At 35.9% G+C, this 19,200-nt stretch overlaps 1 protein-coding gene across 4 annotated transcripts in view; it reads right to left on the bottom strand.

Annotated features, from left to right (window-relative positions):
• LOC131438027 (cAMP-dependent protein kinase type I regulatory subunit) overlaps positions 1-19,200 on the bottom strand; it is a 173,185-nt gene that overhangs the window by 4,345 nt on the left and 149,640 nt on the right. For all 4 annotated transcript variants that reach the window (XM_058607802.1, XM_058607803.1, XM_058607804.1 and 1 more), the window contains one exon: positions 16,031-16,390. In XM_058607802.1, the coding sequence (XP_058463785.1) occupies positions 16,031-16,390 (360 nt within the window). The remainder of the gene's footprint in view (positions 1-16,030; positions 16,391-19,200) is intronic.

The raw sequence follows: 19,200 nt of genomic DNA, 5'->3' as shown, positions 1-19,200 counted from the left end.
TCTCAATATAAGACCACTTCATGTGCATCTAAAGCAAGAAGCACTCGCTTGTGCCTATAGACTTCAAGCTACCGGTCTATGGAAGGATAAATCAATAAATTCAGAAATAGGTCATACACGTCTGTGGTCCCAATTGGTTGCATGGGATGATGTTTTTCTTGCCCCTAGCGACCTAACACTCACGTGTAGTTTCCCGTATAGAACTTTTTCAAATAAAAATTCCATCTAGACAGGAGTGGCTGTCTGGATTTATGGAAACACTACAGCAAGAGCACGTAGTCTGTTACACTGATGGTTCACTGATGGAGGGCCGAGCTGGTGCGGGTGTTTACTGTCGTGAATTGGGGTTGGAGCAATCGTACTCACTTGGTAGATATTGCACCGTTTTCCAGGCTGAGATCTTTGCAATCATGTGTGGAGTACAGTGTACCCTCCGGCAAGGCATATCTGGTAAAATAATAGATTTTTGCTCCGACAGTCAGGCTGCAATTAAAGCGCTTAGCTCGGGTGACTCACGTTCAAAACTTGTAATCGATTGCCGTACTCAGATCGAAGAACTCAGCATTTTCAATGCTGTAAATCTACTCTGGGTACCTGGTCATTCAAACATAATTGGAAATGAATGGGGGGATGAACTGGCCAGAGTGGGAGCAGAAAACGACCTTGTAGGTCCTGAACCAGCACTACCAATTTCCAAATGCTGGATAAAACAAAAAACTCTGTCTTGGGCTTCGTCTGAGCATGCAAACTACTGGCGAAGTTCTGAGACTTGTCGTCAAACAAAAGTATTCTTGGAAAATCCATGCCCTGGAGTTTCGAAGAATCTTTTACATTTCTCGAAGCGCCATTGTGGTGTTCTGGTGAGGGCTCTGACTGGCCACTGTAAACTTAATTATCACATGGCTACCATACATCTTGCTGAATCATTTTCATGTGATCTCTGTGAATCCGATTACGGAACTTCATATCACCTAATATGTAACTGCCCTGCAGTATCTCAACTACGGTATCGGGTTTTTGGTTGCTCTCGTAAGTTGCGACTGGTTTCTGTACACATTTATGTTGTGTGCGTGTTTTCATTCCGTATTCCTCCCGTTCCTTTATTTTCCATCCTCTTCTATTTCCCCCACCATCATTCAGGTAAATGATGAAAAGTCACGGCAAGGCACAAATCCCCGAAAATATGGGGAACGTGCCGTTATGAGCCAATTTATTCTGATACCTGATACCACAAAATCAGTCTTTATCAAGATTTTTCCAAACTAGGAGTCTAATCGAAGACTAATTTGGCCTAGTTAATTTAATTTCAAATTTCATTCATTTCAAAAATGCCTGCGTCCAACCGAAAAGGCAACAACCCTAAGGCTTAAAATAATTCAATACGGAATAAATCACAATCCGTTATTCAACATTTTTCTAATAACATTCACGATCTTATAGAATCTGAATGTAAAAATAAAAGACAACGGGCGGATTTCCCTTCCGTTGATTCTATGCCGTCTAACAATATTAACGAGATTCTTCCTGAATCCGAATGCAGCGACATAGAAGAAAATTCTTCAAAAATTTCCAAAATGGACGCTTGTCGTTCTGGGAAGAAACAACAATCTATGCCACCAGTGACGGTGATGATTTCCGACTTCAAAGCATTCCGTACTGAGCTTTCTACTTTTCTCCCGGAAGTAAAAGTCTCATTTCAAATCGGACGAAGAGGAGAATGTCGAGTCTGGGTTGATTGATTGGAAGATTATGAACGTCTGATCAGATATTTGTCCGAGAAACTTCATAAATTATATTCATATGATATAAAATCAGACAGACCCTTCAAGACTGTCTTGAAAGGCTTATCAAATGATCAAAGTACCGATGAAATTAAAAATGAACTAAAAGAATTGCTTGGTTTTGTCCCTTCCCAAGTAATACTCATGAAAAATAGCGAATGGTACTTCTAAACCACGCTCTGGAATTTCCCATGAACTTCACTTAATACACTTCAATCGAAGTGATGTAAACAATTTGAAAACTTTAGAAAAAGTACGTTTCATTTCCCACATTAAAATTCATTGGGAACATTATAAACGGCAATGGTATTGCAAACTTAACGCAATGTCGTCGTTGCTAAGGCTTCGGCCGTGGAACCAAAAATTGTCATATGGATATACGGCGCTTGAATTGTGGTAAATCGCATTCGAAAGACGTTTGTCGAATGAATGAAACCACTGACAAATTTTCATGTTCAAATTGCGATGGAAATCATAAATCCAATTATCTGAAATGTCCTGTCAGGGAAAAAATTTTAAACGCTCGTTCGCTTAGACAACAAGTCAAATCAACGACCTTAAATTTACAGAACATACCTGAAAATCAAAAAACCGTTACCAATGCCACGCTAATTCTTCTAAGGCACTTATTTTTTCGAATTTAAAACAAAAAACAGGTATGCCTTCCAATTCGCCTTCTAACGAAAACAATTTATTGACAGGTAGATCGACCTCGTCATCATCTTCTTCTAATGACAGTTACGCTTTGGTAACAGGTAGAAATCTACCACTTAATTCTTCTAATGTAAATAATCAAAACACAGGAACGCCTTGCAGTTCATCTTCTAACGAAAACAATTTATTAGTAGGTAGATCGGCCAAATCATCTTCTTTTAATGGCAGTTCTAATGGCAGTCTACCTAAAAATATTCCTTCAATGCCATTCGTTTCTTCAAATGAAGTCGATTTAGGCGATATAACTGAAAATAAAATGATCTACCTACAAGATCAACTTTTTCAAATGATCATCCGAATGAATTCGACTTCATCACTTTTTGAAGCATTTCAAATCGGATGGCAATTTGCAAATAATATTATAATGAATTTAAAATTTAACAGTGATGTTAAATAATTATTTGAATATTTTAAATTGGAATGTTCGATTTTTGAAATCGAGTGAAGATGAATTTTATAATTTTCTCAAAGTTCACAAAATTCATATTGCCATTGTGGCAGAAACTTTTCTGAAAGGTAATCCACATTATGTGGTTCATCGATTTGACAGGTTTACTGGAATGGGTGGTGGAGTTGCCATTTTTGTTCAACGGCAAATTAAACATCGAATACTTTCTTTCAATACTAAATTTATTGAAAGCTTAGGAATCGAAGTTGAAACCATTCATGGAATTTATTTCATCGCTGGAGCATATTTGCCATTCCAATGCACCGGCGAACAATTAAATTTCTTTAAAGGCGATTTGCAAAAGATATCACAAGATATCGACCGAAATTTTTCGTAATAGGAGACTTAAATGCTAAGCATGTCTAGTGGAATTGTAGGCAAAATAACAGTAATGGTGAAATACTTCATAATCAACTCTCGCCTGGTTACTTCACAGTTCTTCATCCCAGTAATCCGACTTGTTTCTCTTCCGTGAAAAACCCTTCCGCAATTGATCTGGTTCTAACAGATCAAAGTCACATTTGTAGTGAACCGATTACACATGCTGACTTTGACTCAGATCATCTTCCAGTAACATTCAGACTTTCCAACGAAGCTATAATTAATCCAATTAGTTCTATTTTCAACTATCATAGAGCTAATTGGTTGGATTACAGATCTCACATTAAAACTCATGTGGATAATGAAACTATTTTAGAAAATTCTGCGGACATCGACACAGCAATAGATAATTTGAATCATTACATTATCGAAGCTAGAAATCTTTCAGTTCCCGAAGCTGAAACTAAATTAAATTCTCCTATCATCGATGACAATCTTTAACTGCTCGTTCGGTTGAAGAATGTTCGTCGACGACAATGTCAACGTTCTCGTGATCCTGCTATGAAAAACATAGTTAAGGATTTACAAAAAGAAATTAAACATAGATTTACTCTTTTGCGAAATGAAAATTTCGCTAAAGAAGTTGAACAAATTAAACCATATTCTAAACCTTTCTGGAAACTTTCTAAGGTTCTTAAGAAACCGTTTCTGAGGTTTCCTGCTCTCAAGGAAGGAAATCAAATACTTCTTACAAATGGCGAAAAAGCTCAAAAACTTGCTCAGCAGTTCGAGAGTATCCACAATTTTAATTTGAACGTTGTGAGTCCTATTGAAAATGAAGTCTCACTGAAATATGATTGTGTTATGTGTTATTACAAGATGAAATTAATGAGACGAATTTTTATGAAATTATGTCAATTATTAGGAAACTTAAAAACATGAAGGCTCCTGGTAATGATGGAATTTTTAATATTCTTATTAAAAATCTTCCCGATGTTGCCTCAACAAGTGTTTTTCATTAGCTTACTTTCCAAAAAGATGGAAAAACGCTAAAGTAATTCCTATCCTCAAACCTGATAAGAACCCAGCAGAAACATCAAGTTATCGACCAATTAGCTTACTTTCTTCTATCAGTAAACTTTTTGAAAATATTATCTTGTTGAGAATGATGTCTCATATAAATGAGAACTCAATTTTTTTACCAGAGCAGTTTGGATTTCGTCATGAACATTCAACTATTCATCAACTTGTAAGAGTTACGAACATGATAAAAGCAAATAAATCTTCTGGGTTATCCACTGGAGTTGCTCTTCTAGACATAGAAAAAGCATTCGACAGTGTTTGGCACAAAGGTTTAATAGCAAAAATGTCTGATTTCCAGTTTCCTATTTATTTGATCAAAATGATTCAAAATTATTTAACTGATCGTACTCTTCAGGTTAGCTATCAGAATTGTAAATCTGAATTGCTACCCGTACGAGCCGGTGTTCCGCAGGATTCGAGTGTAGCTCCAATCTTGTATAATATTTTCACTTCTGATCTTCCAAATCTACCCGTTGGTTGTCAGAAATTGCGTTATTCTGTGACGACACAAGTCTGTTAGCCACAGGTAGAAATCTAAGAGTGATCTGCAGTCGCCTACAAAGAAGTTTAAATATTTTCAGTGATTATCTGTCAAAATGGAAAATTAAACCAAATGCAGCAAAAACGCAATTAATTATCTTTCCTCATAAGCCAAGAGCTTCTTTTCTTAAACCAACCAATAATCACATTCTAAAATTGAATGGCTTGGAATTGACATGGTCTGATCAAGCTAAATACTTAGGTTTAACGTATGACAAAAAACTTACTTTCAAGGATCACATTGAAGGAATCCAGGCAAAGTGTAATAAATATATTAAATGTTTATATCCTCTTATAAACAGAAATTCTAAGCTCTGACTAAAAAACAAATTGTTAATTTATAAACAAATTTTCAGACCAGCCATGCTTTATGCAGTACCAATTTGGTCAAGCTGTTGTTCCACCAGGAAGAAAACGCTTCAAAGGATTCAGACTAAAATTCTGAAAATGATTTTGAAGCGTCCTCCCTGGTTTAGTACAAATGAGTTACACAAACTCACAAATACAGAACCATTAGATGTAATGTCACATAATATTATAAGCAAATTCCGACAAAAATCGATGCAATCTTCAATTGAATCGATTCGCTCTCTGTATTAGTTAGTAAGTTAGTATATAAGTTCCTTTTCCCCATTACACAATACAAGTAGGTTTAGAATTTTCTCTACACAAAAATCTCAGAATTGCGGAAGAAAATGATGTCTTCATGGTAATAACCAAATCATGTATATAATAGGGCTGAAAAGTCACCATTTGTGGCTGAACACCCAATTTAAATCTTAATACTTTAATTTTAACTCATATTCCAATAAATAGTTATTTAAAAAAACATCTCATATAAAAAAGGAAAAAAAACAAACTCGCATGGATGCATGGTGCGACCCGAGAAAATTTTCAGAGCGAAACTACGCGATTGGAGTCCGATCTAGAGCGACCCCAGGTTGCTAAAACAAACTAATCAAAAGTTGTTTTGGCGACTCTGGGTCAGCTCTCGGGCTGCTCTGATCAATAAACGAAAACGGTATAAGCTTACTTTCATCAGTAACCCAAACTGCGGAATCTGACAGATATGTTTCCGAAAGCAATGAGAAATTTGTTCAACTGGGTTTCCTACCTTGAAGTACAATCTTGTCGTAATCATATATAGATCGATCGATAATAGTAACAAGATTGTACTTCAAGATAGGAAACTCGTCGGAATAAATTTCTCATTAGCTATCGAAACGATGCTTTCAGATTCCGTACTTTTGGTTACTGATAGAACGCATGTGATCCGATACGTGTTCGGTTTAATTAATGTTAGCAATCTCATTAGACAACATTAAAACACATTATTATGCTGCTCAGCATTGATTTATTTCGAAACAGAGATCTTTTCAAGGTAGCTGAAAACAATTAGTCGAAAACAATCTAATGCAAAATAACATCATTTCTCCGAAGCTCGTACGTGATTCAGTGCAATTCATCAAGCAATTGAATCAATATTTCTACATAACAGACTGTAAACCTGTCGGATTTCTGCAAACATCCTCTTGAACATCCTAATGGCCGCAGTACCCAATAAAGCAAAACACGAATCAATTATTAGGCCAATAAAAATTCGTTTGCGAAATTAGCTAATCATCGAATAACGAAAACAAGTTTTGAAATATTTAGAAATCTGGCATTTTTAACAGTGTTTACATTTGTAATTGAGCGATTCAACTAGCAAACAAATAAACATAATCCAAGCACATTGCTCCTCCCCGCCGGGCGAGTTTTCGGTGGTAACATTCATTAGCGGCTTGATGAATTTCCAAAGTTCTGTTCCCGCAGGGGCCGGGTTTAAGTTTGGCAGCTTCATCCCAATATTCCTCGCTGTTTTTTTTTGTTTGTTTTTATAGAGAGACCCATCAATCAATGTATCAACCGGAATCCTAGCTAGCCAGTCATGAACCGAGATGAAAAGTCGGCTGTGTTTGCACTCAGGAGGCCACCAGCAGTAGCGATGGCAACCTGCATCGAGAGCTAAATTGAAATGAATGTGTGGCTGTCTGTCTGTTTGCTTGTTCGGAAGTTGCCGGGTTTGTGTACGTCTAGTCTCGCCTAGTCTAGTCTGTTGTTGCTGGAGGATACCAACGTTTTACTGCGATTAATGGTGCTTTGATGTCTCTGGAGCAAGTGGAAAGGAGGTGGTGAGACGAGTTATACGGCAGAAGCCCGCTTCTGTGCTCGGAACATGCAAAATTTACGATAGGAAAAGCAACAAGTTTCACCTATTCAATTTATTTTCTGGCATATTCATTCGGCAGAATTTCAGATTGTTTTAGATCTTGGGCGCTTGAGCTCCTATCTACAATATCATTCCTTGCATGATTTAAATTAATTTCTCTGTGTACAGAGAAAACAAACGTCAACTAATATCTTCTTACGAGAAACATTTTTTTTTCTTCTAACATATCATCATTGCACTCTCGACTGTTCTGTTCTATGCTGCACAAGCGGAGTAGAGTTTTGATTCCGATGCTAATTTAGATTTTAGCCCCGAGTCGGAGATTCCGAAGATTTCTTTGATGTTTGCCTTTTGAAATATAGCTAACAAGATAAGAGAATATGTTGCAAACATAACCGCATGATACTGGTCCTGGTGCACTGTTGACTCGCTTTCAGACACTTATTCTGACATTATTCAATTTGAAATATAATTAGTTAGTTGTAGATAACGCTGTAGTTTTACCACAAGAAATGAATCGATTTTCCATGATCGCAACAAGTTTATTACAATATATTAAAATCTCCGAAAAGGATTTTAATTGCAATACTATGAAGAACCGAAATCTACTTACGTTTAGTATTTCTAATCAATCCACACGAGCCTCTTTACTCAGAAATATATTCTTGAGTTGAGCCTTATACATTAGTTTGAACTTTTTTCGGTTGTTTAACGATATCAAACTAACTGGAGATTATAAGAGGAGAAAGAATATGAAATCATAGAGCCATAGTACTCAAGGAAGAGCAAGGATGTGAAGAATAAAGTGCGGAAAAGTGAGACGTGACAAGGGTCTATGATTTCATATTCTTTCTCCTCTTATAATCTCCAGTTAGTTTGATATCTTTAAACAACCGAAAAAAGTAAAAACTACTAACTGACCAGAAGTCATAAATAAAAACGTGTTTAATCCACCTAGCAGTGCGATGATACCTTTTTTTACCAATCTGCATGTGTTTTTTGCATGAATATTCTTCGGTGTTTAAGTTTTCATGACATTATTTTAATGACCGTCGTTTTAAGCGACAATTTGAGATTTTAATCACTCATTACTCTGTAATGTCGAAACTGCAAATCGGATCGAATTTAAATCTAGAAGTGTGATAATCGATTAAACATGCCATGATATGTAAGTTCCACTCTAGAGTTTACGGTAATTTAAGGTACTTCCAGAGCCGGTATTCAGGAACCAGCATAACCCAAACCGATTCGTATGGCCATAAAACGAATAAATTACAACAGTTTTGAGTCCAACTTTGAAGCTCAATCCCATCTTCTATATCGGTTTGAATTTTAAAAATTCATCATCATGTAATTCGAGAACCGGAAGTCATAATTGGATAAAATTAATTAATTTTTGTGTGTATGTATAAAATTAATTAATTTCGTATATAATTTTATTTTAATTTGAATTTTTGTTTCTGATATTTGATTAGGCTTTTTTTGAGAAAACGATTGAGCTTTGAGAAACGATTTTATACTGGAACCGGAATTCTAAAATCGGTATGGCCGAAGTCAGATAAATTCACCTGAATAGCTGTATAGTTTACATTTGTTTCAAAATATTTGAAAATCAGTGAAGACATCTTTGAGAAATCATAGCACGAATTAAATTTTTAGGTGCCTTCTGAATCGACAAAAAGTTAATTTTTTTTATCGGCTATCCAAATCTGCTAACCCGATAAACCTGATTAATTTATGTGGAATAGACATTTTTATACCAATCACCCTGTATCCCCTAAACCGGAAGTTGGATCTGACATCTTCCGGTTTAGGGGATACAGGGGATCTGATTCGTTTCACATATCATCCTGTAGTTCCGGAATCAGAGGTCGAAACCAAACATAACTCAGGAACTTTGTTTAGGAGCATACGACTTTTCGTATGAATCTGAATTTGTAGAAAAGAAATTTTCCGAGAAAATTGAGTGAAATTATTTGTCACACACGCATTTGCTGATCTCGACGAACTGATTCGAATGGTACATGGTTGTTATGTTCTTCCAGCATTTATTGCTGTAAGTAGTTTAAAACAATATAATTTTAAAAAAAACCTTCCATCATCTGGTTTATATATGTCATATTCGAACGATTATGTTGCCAAAAACGAGCCGTGCTAAAATCGGTCCGAGGCTAAATGTCATGGAAAAGGATGCTGTACACAGTCTTTTTGGTACTTAGAAACAATTGTATGTAACAGAATAAAAAATCGTGTTTTCCGTTGCTCCCAAGCATTGCTTTGTCATACAGCGCTCAAAACTCCTACTGCTGGAATAGGGGCAAAAGTCGTTTACACAAAAATTACGATATCTCCGTTAAAAATGGACGGATTTCAACAATCTATGGCTTGTTGGATAGGTATTATCGTGCGGAATCTAAGTCTGAAAACATATTCTGTTTTCAAGGTCAATTGTGACAGATACTGTCAAAAAAACTGAAAATTTTGACATAAAACTTCGTATAACTCAAAAAGTAAACATCCGATCTCAAAACCATTCAATAGCGTTTTGGGTGACGGGGAGACCTTTCATTTGCAACTAGTTTGATCAAAATCGGCCCAGCCATCTCTGAAATCTCGACCTCTTAGTTGACAACACACATACACACACACACACACACAGACATTTGCTCAGTTCGTCGAGCTGAATCGATTGGTATATGTCATTCGGCCCTCCGGGCCTCGGAAAATTTTTCGAAAGTTTGAGCGAATTCTATACCTATTTTTTATATATATAAAAAAAGGTAAAAAGTAAAAAGTAAAAAAAGATTTGATGGGATTCCATCACACACAGCGTTGAGTGGAGCGCTGTCCGTGCGCCGCTTGCACCCTGGGACGCATAGCCATACGCTACAACTCCAGGCACTCAAGCAATAGTTTCGGACAAATCTTCCATTCCGGTGTTATAACTAACTGTATGAGAAAATATCAACACAATGAAAACACATTGTGTGAGAAACCGTCGTGGGCAGAATGTGACAACTTCTCGTAACTTTACTTTTGCCGGTTCGGACAGTAAATGGCAAATGACCTTTGCCTTTACTTTCTGACATATCTCGGATAACTCGTATCGCTAAGATGCCTAAGTTCGACTCCTCTGGTAGAAGGTAAAAGTTTAGATACGAGAAGCCTTCTGCTTACTTGAATGACCCTTGTCACGTCTCACTTTTCCGCACTTTATTCTTCACATCCTTGCTCTTCCTTGAGTACTATGGCTCTATGATTTCATATTCTTTCTCCTCTTATAATCTCCAGTTAGTTTGATATCGTTAAACAACCGAAAAAAGTAAAAACTACTGACTGACCAGAAGTCATAAATAAAAAAGTAAAAAGTAAAAAAAAATTAGTTTGAACATAATCTTCATTCATATTCTTCGCTGATCAAAATTTTCAAAATTCGTATAAACTAACTTAACCATCAATAATCGTTAATAAGCGTCGACTAACTCCGGCAAAACATATGTTCACAATCAGCACATAATGATTCCCTGCTTCAGTTGACTCAAATGCTTTATGGGATGAGACAATAAAAAACTAAATAAATTACAGGCAATAATTCTAAGCAATTTTTGTTTTCTTATTTTAAGAATCACTGGATATGTAGTAAAATTGCTCAATATCGACATTTTTCGTAACCTCCAATTTTCAAACATCCGATTTAGCTCAAATTTTGCATAGGGACTTTTTTTTTGAGGTGCTTAAAATTTAGAGCACTACCGTTTAACGAAATTAGCACATATGTGGTTAGTTTTCATTCATGAAGAAAAACCAGGGAAGAAGTTAGAACCAATCGCGGTAAGAAGAATCGGCCAACCAACCCCACAGACGTAAGACCGGCAGCTTTAGTGAACTTTTAGCAGCTCTCGCTACTTCTATCTTTTTCTTCCACCTGTGTACGCTTACATTTGCTTTCATTTTTCTCCTCCTCCTCCGATGCTGTTCGAAGGGAATTGGTAAAATTTTGAGCCAATCGGCGATTGCAACTTGACACTCCTTCGAATCAGTTCGTGCCTTCACCTGGGAGAGAAATCTGAGGCCTAAATCTGCCGCAATTTCTATACTGATGCACGAGTTTTGTTCATGGTAGGGTTGATTTGTAACAAATCCTGCTAAGAACTTTAAATGCTGAATATTTTGATGGCATTTGATTCACTGAACATTGAAATCATATTTTTATCAACAATCTTCAACTAATAACGGCTCTAAATCCTTACTCATATAAGTCAATTTTAAATTAATTAGTATTACTCATTCCTCATTTATATTCTTTCTTATTACATGGAAAGAAATCTGTTACTGCACTCATGATTAAAAAGTTATTAAACCTATCATGTCAACTTCTTTTGTAATCACGACAAATCATGAGCAATATGTCTTCTCCCATGAAAATTAATCATGGTCAGAAGAAAATGCGTTATTTTGGGAATATATTTTATTCGAAACTCGTAACTCCGATTTTCTACCTTTGTAACTCATGTGATGTAATGAGTTGTTTAATAGATAAATAAGAAGGAATAAACAGACCTTACAAAACAAGGACAACTTCAATTGTTTGATCAGAAATTGTGCTTTTCACCACCGCCTGACAGAATTGACATCATAAAAGATAGTGAAGATCTTTTGGCAAACATCAACGTTACATGTTGTACATTTGATTTGTTAGAATAAAATCCCAAAAGCTTTCGTAAACCAAATAATAAATTTGATCAGTTCGCTCGTACATCTCAACCAAGTCAGTCGATAAACCAAAACCGCTTACGTTAGGGACAGAAGAAATCAAGTACAGTATTGTGTAGTGAACAATAGAACGATCTCGAAATGAGTGAACCAAACGAACAAAAGCTACCGCCGGTACGAAAGAATACAATTATTGTTGACTTCAGACAGTGCAGAATTCGACCTTCGATACGAGAACTTGAAGGTTTGCTTAAGGAGCAAATGCATCTTGACATTAAATGTGTGCATTTACTTCAATGCAATAAGACCAATAATGTTGTTTATATCCAGTTCTATAAAGAGTTGGATGCAATTCAATTCGCTAAAGACAATAATAATGTGCACTATGTGGAGCATGAAAGTATCAAGTACAACATTCCAGTATATATGGAAGATAGTGCTATAGAAGTGCGTGTGCATGATCTTCCCTCAAGCGTCACCGATTCTTATATTCGCAAAACTATGTCCCAATACGGAGAGATTCTCTCTATCGAAAAAGAAAAGTGGAAGAATTTTTCCCCGGTATTCTAAATGGCGTACGTTTGTTACGCATGCGCTTGAGGAGGCCTATACCTTCTTATGTGACATTCGGTCAGGATACAAGAACTCCGTGCAAATCACTTGTTACCTATGACAATCAGATGGCCACATGTCAATATTGTCAAAAAGCTGTTCACTACGGTAAGCCATGTGATAAACCAGACAAGGAGACAACTATACCAAAGGACAACGGTGCTTCCTTTACACCAACCCCAAGCAACCCCAGTACACCTGTGACAGTCACCAACAACAGGGAAGTATCCCCTTCAACGAAACCATCCAACGTAACCCCTATAAAACAAAGTACACCAGCTGCAGTTAACAGCTTACCATCCAACAAACCAGCAACTGCAAACAATGTACAACAAGGCGCATCTACAGCAACTAGCAACAAAATCAACAACAATACCACGGCAATGGATGACGAGACGAACCACGAACAAACTGCCCCTCAATCCTCGCAGGAGGAAAATGGAAGCTCTTCTCCCCCTAGAAAAGGGGTGGCAACGAGATCCAATGCAAAAAAAAAATTATCTAAAAACTCAGCTAAATCGGCCACGTAAAGCTTGTACGCAAATAGGCCTGAATAAAATATCTTCTGAATAAAAAAAAAATTTGATCATTAATTTGGAACATCATCTAATAAAAATCAGAAAAGTTTCATTTTCTATCCACTTTGTTTAATTTGTAGACATAACAACATAGGCTGAACGACCCATCCAAATTGACGACGACTTGTCAAACAAGTTTTTGAAATAAATAAAAAATCATTTCGCGGTTATTAACAAAAGTATTTACAAAATTTCAATATAAAGTTCGTTTTAAAATTCTCAAAAACCAAATCAAACCCGGTGCAAAGAACGTAAAACTGCCTCGAGTACACGTTATTTCAAGTGTTGTCAATCCCACAATTTTCTTTCTTAACTTAATAAACCTATTGCCAAAAAATTTTTCAGTAAATCAGTTCCTAACACACAGGTATTTGCTACTCAACTTCAGAATTCAGGCTGAATCGAAGATGACGAAATGATGGTATCTTTCGATGTAACCGCCTTATTCCCAAGTGTCCCTGTGAAGGACTCAATCAATCTGTTGGAAGATTGGTTACTTCAATAAAATAGTAGTAGTTTATGGAAATGCAAAATACGGTCTTATCTTACTCTAACCCGGCTTTGCATGGATGTAAATTATTTCAAATTCAGAGGGGAATTTTATAAACAATTACAAGGGGCACCAGTGGGTAATCCACTTTCCCCGTTTTTATGTGAATTATTTATGGCAAACCTTGAAGAACTTTTAAATAAGCAGAGATTATTACCTAATCGCTGGTGGAGATACGTAGATGATATATTTTGCATCATCAAACGCAACGATTTATCGAACTTCTTAGAAATAATTAATAATTTACATAAAAATATTAAATTCACCTATGAGAAAGTGAAAGACAACAGTTTACCTTTCTTGGACATTCTTCTTGTCCGGGAGGCAAAATCCTTAACATTCAAAATATATAGGAAGCCAACCAATACGGACCGTGTCATACCAAATACTTCTAATCATTCCCATCAACACAAAATGGCAGCATTCCACCATATGATTCACAGAATGCTATCCTTGCCCCTTAGAAAAGATGCTGCGATAAAAGAGAAAAACTTTATTTTCGAAATTGGAAAGTTCAATGGGTATCCAGAGCATACAATTCAAACCATCTTCGATAAAAAATTAAGACTGTTGAAAAAACAATCACTAACAACTTTGACCCCCCCCTTCTGAAAATTTTAAAATAATATCAGTGGACTTCAATCAAAACATTTCACACCCACTAAAATCAAAACTAAGAAAATTTGGTTTAGATTTAGTGTTCAGCAGTATGAACTACCAATTGAAAACTCTACTTGGTTCTACAAAAGATCCTACGGAGAATTTGAAAAAATCTGGGGTATACAAAATCTCGTGTCCTCATTGCGATAAAATATACATCGGACAAACAAAGAGAACACTAGACATTCGATTTAAGGAAAAATATCTCAGAAATAGCGAAAGCATCCAAAGAATTGGAAAAGGGACTACCACATCACTTTAAGTCAAAAGTAGCCGAACATGCCTTTTTTGAAGAGCATGAACTCACTACAAATGACATAAAAATCTTAAGACAAATTTCCAATCCATGGAAATTAGATTCATCAGAAAGTTTAGAAATATTAAAAAATAACTCCATCTCCTTAATAAACCGAGACCAAGGAAATAGATCTTCTTGGCTTTTCCAGTTACTACCCATATCCAAGATAAAAACAAACATAGAAAACACTTAACTCTTCCAGTTTTCTGTTATTGTCGGTATTTTCATGTGTATTTTTATCAGTATTTTCATCAGTATTATTATCAGTATTATTAGCAGAATTTTTATTATTTTTTATCAGAATTTTTATCATTATTATTATCAGTATTATTATCGATGTTATTATCAGTATTTTTATCAGAATTTTTATCATTATTATTATCAGTATTTTTATCTGTATTTTAATCTGTATTTTTATCAGTATTATTATCATTATTATTATCAGTAATATTATCAGTATTATTTTTATTTTTATTATTATTATTATTATTATTATTATTATTGACATCACTACACAATGTGTACGAAATAGAACAAAGCACGCCTTGTTCGTTTTGTGTTATCTTCTTCTTTCGGTGTTGTACATATTGTCACTCTATATGGCGATCTGAAAACTTTGACACTCATCGTCCTGTAACTGCGGAACCGGAAGTCGGATCCGGATGAAATTTCACAGTAGCTTTAAAGACAGTATGAAATTTAATTCAAATCAAGATTTGTGAAAATCGGTTCAAGCATCGCAGAGAAATTGAAGTGAATTTAGTTTTAGGAGTTTTTCTTCTCCACTTTCGGTGCGGTCACATTCGAATGAAATTCAATAGCAAGCTATGGGACTATGAGACCTTTCATTTGAATCTTTGTTTGTGAAAATCGGTTCAGCCATCTCTGAGGAAAGTGAATGCATATTTTTGTTACATACACAAACACACACACACACACACACACACACACACACACACACACACACACACACACACACACACACACACACACACACACACACACACACACACACACACACACACACACACACACACACACATACATACACATACACACACACAGACATTTGCTCAGTTCGTCGAGCTGAGTCGAATGGTATATGACATTCGGCTCTCCGAGCCTCGGTTAAAAAATCGATTTTCACAGTGATAGTATAGCCTTTCTATATGAGAAAGGCAAATAATAAAACATAAAAAACAGCGTAAAAAAAATTTGGCATCGTCGTACTATTATCTGTTTCCAAACTTTAAACGATGACTCTTTGCTAAAAAAAAGGTGAGGTCGCGCAAGATGATCATTAAACATTAATAAAAGTTTTCATTCCCAAGTTACTTTGTCTAGTATATTGATAGAAACAAAAAAAGATATAGTCGCAACAAAAATGTTCAGTAAAAGATCATAGATGAGTCCATATGAAGAATAAAATAGGAATTATCATCGTTTCTGGACACACCCATGCCATTCTCATCATTTACCAACCCTAACCCAACTACAAAATGAACGGATGCGCCACTCACCTCCACCTCTCCAATGTCTATAACGTAAAAGTTGTCTCCCTCATCGCCCTGCTGGATGATCGATTCCCCGGGCAGGAAGTTGCACGGGAACATCGCATCGAATATATCGGACCGTTCGTTCTCGTCCAGATGGGAGAAGAGCACATTCTTCGCGATTGCCTTCGACAGGGCGGCCATCGTTTTGTAGTCCTTGGGGACCACCTTTTTCACGTAGCTTGTGGCATCCTCCTCGCTGACCGGTTCGGCTGAGATTCCACCCCGTCGTCGTACCGGCGGAACGGCCGTTTGCGGCATCGGGCTCAGATCGTCCAAATCGTCCGGGCTGGCGGCCTGTTTGTTGGCATCCAGTTTAGCTTGCTCCTGGAAATAGAGATATCAAAACGTGGACGACGGTCATTAATAAACATACAAATTGGAATGAATAAACAGAGGAATAAACACGACCATGGGAGGGAGTAGAGAAAAAAACGTAACGAAGTGTGTTATTTCATTAATCGGCTGTCGGAAATATCAACCCACTCGCTCATTCCGGATAGATGTATATCAATCCCTCGTTACCACGCAAGTCATCAGCGGTTTGCTTACTATCATAATGAAACGAAACAAAACCCATAAATTATCCAGCACAAATTTGATGAGTACATATTGATAGCTCGAGCTGTTCGAAGCTGGATTCGTGTCAGTTGGTGGTTGGGATGCAAAAAACAAAAACAAAAATCCAGGATAATACGGGTAACATTTTTTTCTTCTGTTGAATAATATGACCAGTGAATCAGTACGGATTTACACCTAAAGCGATCGTCAAATTTTTATTTTTATAACTTTTATCCTGTTGCAAAGCCGAAAAGGTGGTTCATTCCGACAGGTGGTATCACACCCCCCTCCAAATGTCTCTCAGCTCTGGTGCTACCACAACGTTATTCTGTGGTAGCTTTTGAAAGCTTCTCCACCACCGACCATTTGGATGTATGCCATTATTTTCCCCCATATTATAACCGATTTTTTTCGAGCATTTTCAGTTTTGACAGTGACGAAATTTACTCAGGAGCTTAAGGAAAATCGCATAAACAGTGCTTCTTATCATTTTATTTATGTTGCTTGTTTCGTTCTGATCTATTTTCGAAAAACGGCAAGTCGTTTTTCGAAAATAGATGTCGTGGTCCGAAACCGAGTCCCAAGATTTCGAACTTTTAAGATTTTCCAAAGTGTATTTGAGTGATAATTTTTGGTTTACTTCCAAAACTTCGATTTTAACATCGGACGCAGAGTTTCAAAGAATCGCAAAAAAATAAGACTGATGGGTGTTTTCAGAGACATAACCGGATTGACGTGAATTCAAATATCATTGGCTCGCTGAAACTGAAACTTAACTCCGGCTAACGACAAATGCAGGCTGATATTGGGTTAAATAAAAGGTATATTATGATAACAAGTAGTCAAATATCAAATATGATAACACAACGCAAGTATAGGAAATAATAAAAATAGAACTTCATGAAAACACACAAGCAAAGTCTTACATTGCTTTCGTGGAATTTCACCTTTCTGTTTCAACAGACTTCGCAGCCGATCCTTAGTGTACAGAATCATTGCATGGCTAGTACTATGGATTCTACTGACACTAAAAATCCTTCCAGGTCGGGGCTCGAACATACGACAGCTGGCTTGTAAGATCAGCGTCCTATGCATTGAACCGACAACCCGGGACGAAACACATGCGATGTATAAAATAATAAACATTAAAACTAGAGTTTTCTGTGAAGAATTCGTTCCTTGTATATAGAACCTAGAATCCGGACCTCTACCATTAATTTAATTTCATTAATGTTTAAATTACTGCATTTTCATTATCATCGCAATCGGTTGTGTCTTATACACAAGTCTGTGATTGTTTTACTAGTCTTATATGATTAAGATAATTGCTTAGTGGTGAATAACATCCATCAGCATCTCATAAATTAAAATTCGAAGAACGCAGGCCACTTTCCAATGTTCGTTCAATCGGCATTTTCATCTAAGAAACCAAGAAATTGTACAATATCTGTTTAGCATCAAAATTAGTTATCATATCTAATTTCGTTATTGATGAGTTATTCAAATTTCTTAAAATACTAAATATTCAGTACTTTCAAATAAAATACTATTGAATAAACTGCATCAGAATCACGTATAAGAAATACTCCTGATATTATTCTATTCTGAATGCTGAATATAAAATACTTGAAAAACTTTTTGGTTTTACATTACAATGACAGAATTTTATATTTTACTGCTATTATTGCATGCAGACTTTGTTATGAGTTTTGATAATTTAACTCTTATTTCAAACTAAATAATGTTACTTTCTACCATCGAGATGTTTGTTTTTAATAATAAAATTTGTTATTGGTTTGAAAATCTACTTCTTTGTAAGTTAAAGGTGTTACGAAGCGTTGCATGCATTACTTTTTTGTAAGTTATTTCTAATGTTAAGCTGTTACAAAGCGTTACATACGTCATTTTTTCATAAGTTACAGGCGTTATTTTTTTTGTTGATAATAGGTTACGATAAGTTACTTTTCTAAGGTTATGTTATGTGGCGTTATATGCGTTATCTTTTTGTAAATTATAAGCGTTACATGCGTTACTTTTTGTAAGCTATAGGTGCTACAAACCGTTACTTGCATTATTTTTTCGTAAGTTATAGATGTTACGAAACGTTAAATGTGTAACTTTTTAGTAAGTTAAAGATGTTACGAAGCGTTACATGCATTACGTTTTGAAAGTTATAAGAGTTAAATTTTGAAGCTAAAGGTAACATGAGGTGCTACATACGTTACTTTGTGTGAATTAGAAGCGTTACATTTTCACTTCATAAAAATGCGCAATTTTTTCGGAAGTTATAGACGTTACGAAGGGATACATGCATTACTATTTCGTAAGTAACAGGCATTACATGCGTTACTCCTTTGTAAGTTAAAGGTGTTAATAAGCGTTACATACGTTACTTTTTCATAAGTTACAGTCGTTATGAAGCGTTACATGCGTTACTTGTTTGTTGATAATAGGTGTTACGATGCGTTTTTTTTTCTAAGGTATGTGGCGATATATTCGTTACTTTTTGACAGTTTTAGGCGTTACATGCGTTAGTTTTTTGTAAATTATAAGCGTTAGAAGCATTACTTTTTGTT

Source organism: Malaya genurostris, chromosome 3 (assembly GCF_030247185.1).
Source record: "Malaya genurostris strain Urasoe2022 chromosome 3, Malgen_1.1, whole genome shotgun sequence".
In the NCBI taxonomy this organism is placed as follows: domain Eukaryota; kingdom Metazoa; phylum Arthropoda; class Insecta; order Diptera; family Culicidae; genus Malaya; species Malaya genurostris.
Note: the sequence above shows the minus strand (reverse complement) of the source record. Positions and strands in the feature narration are given on the sequence as shown.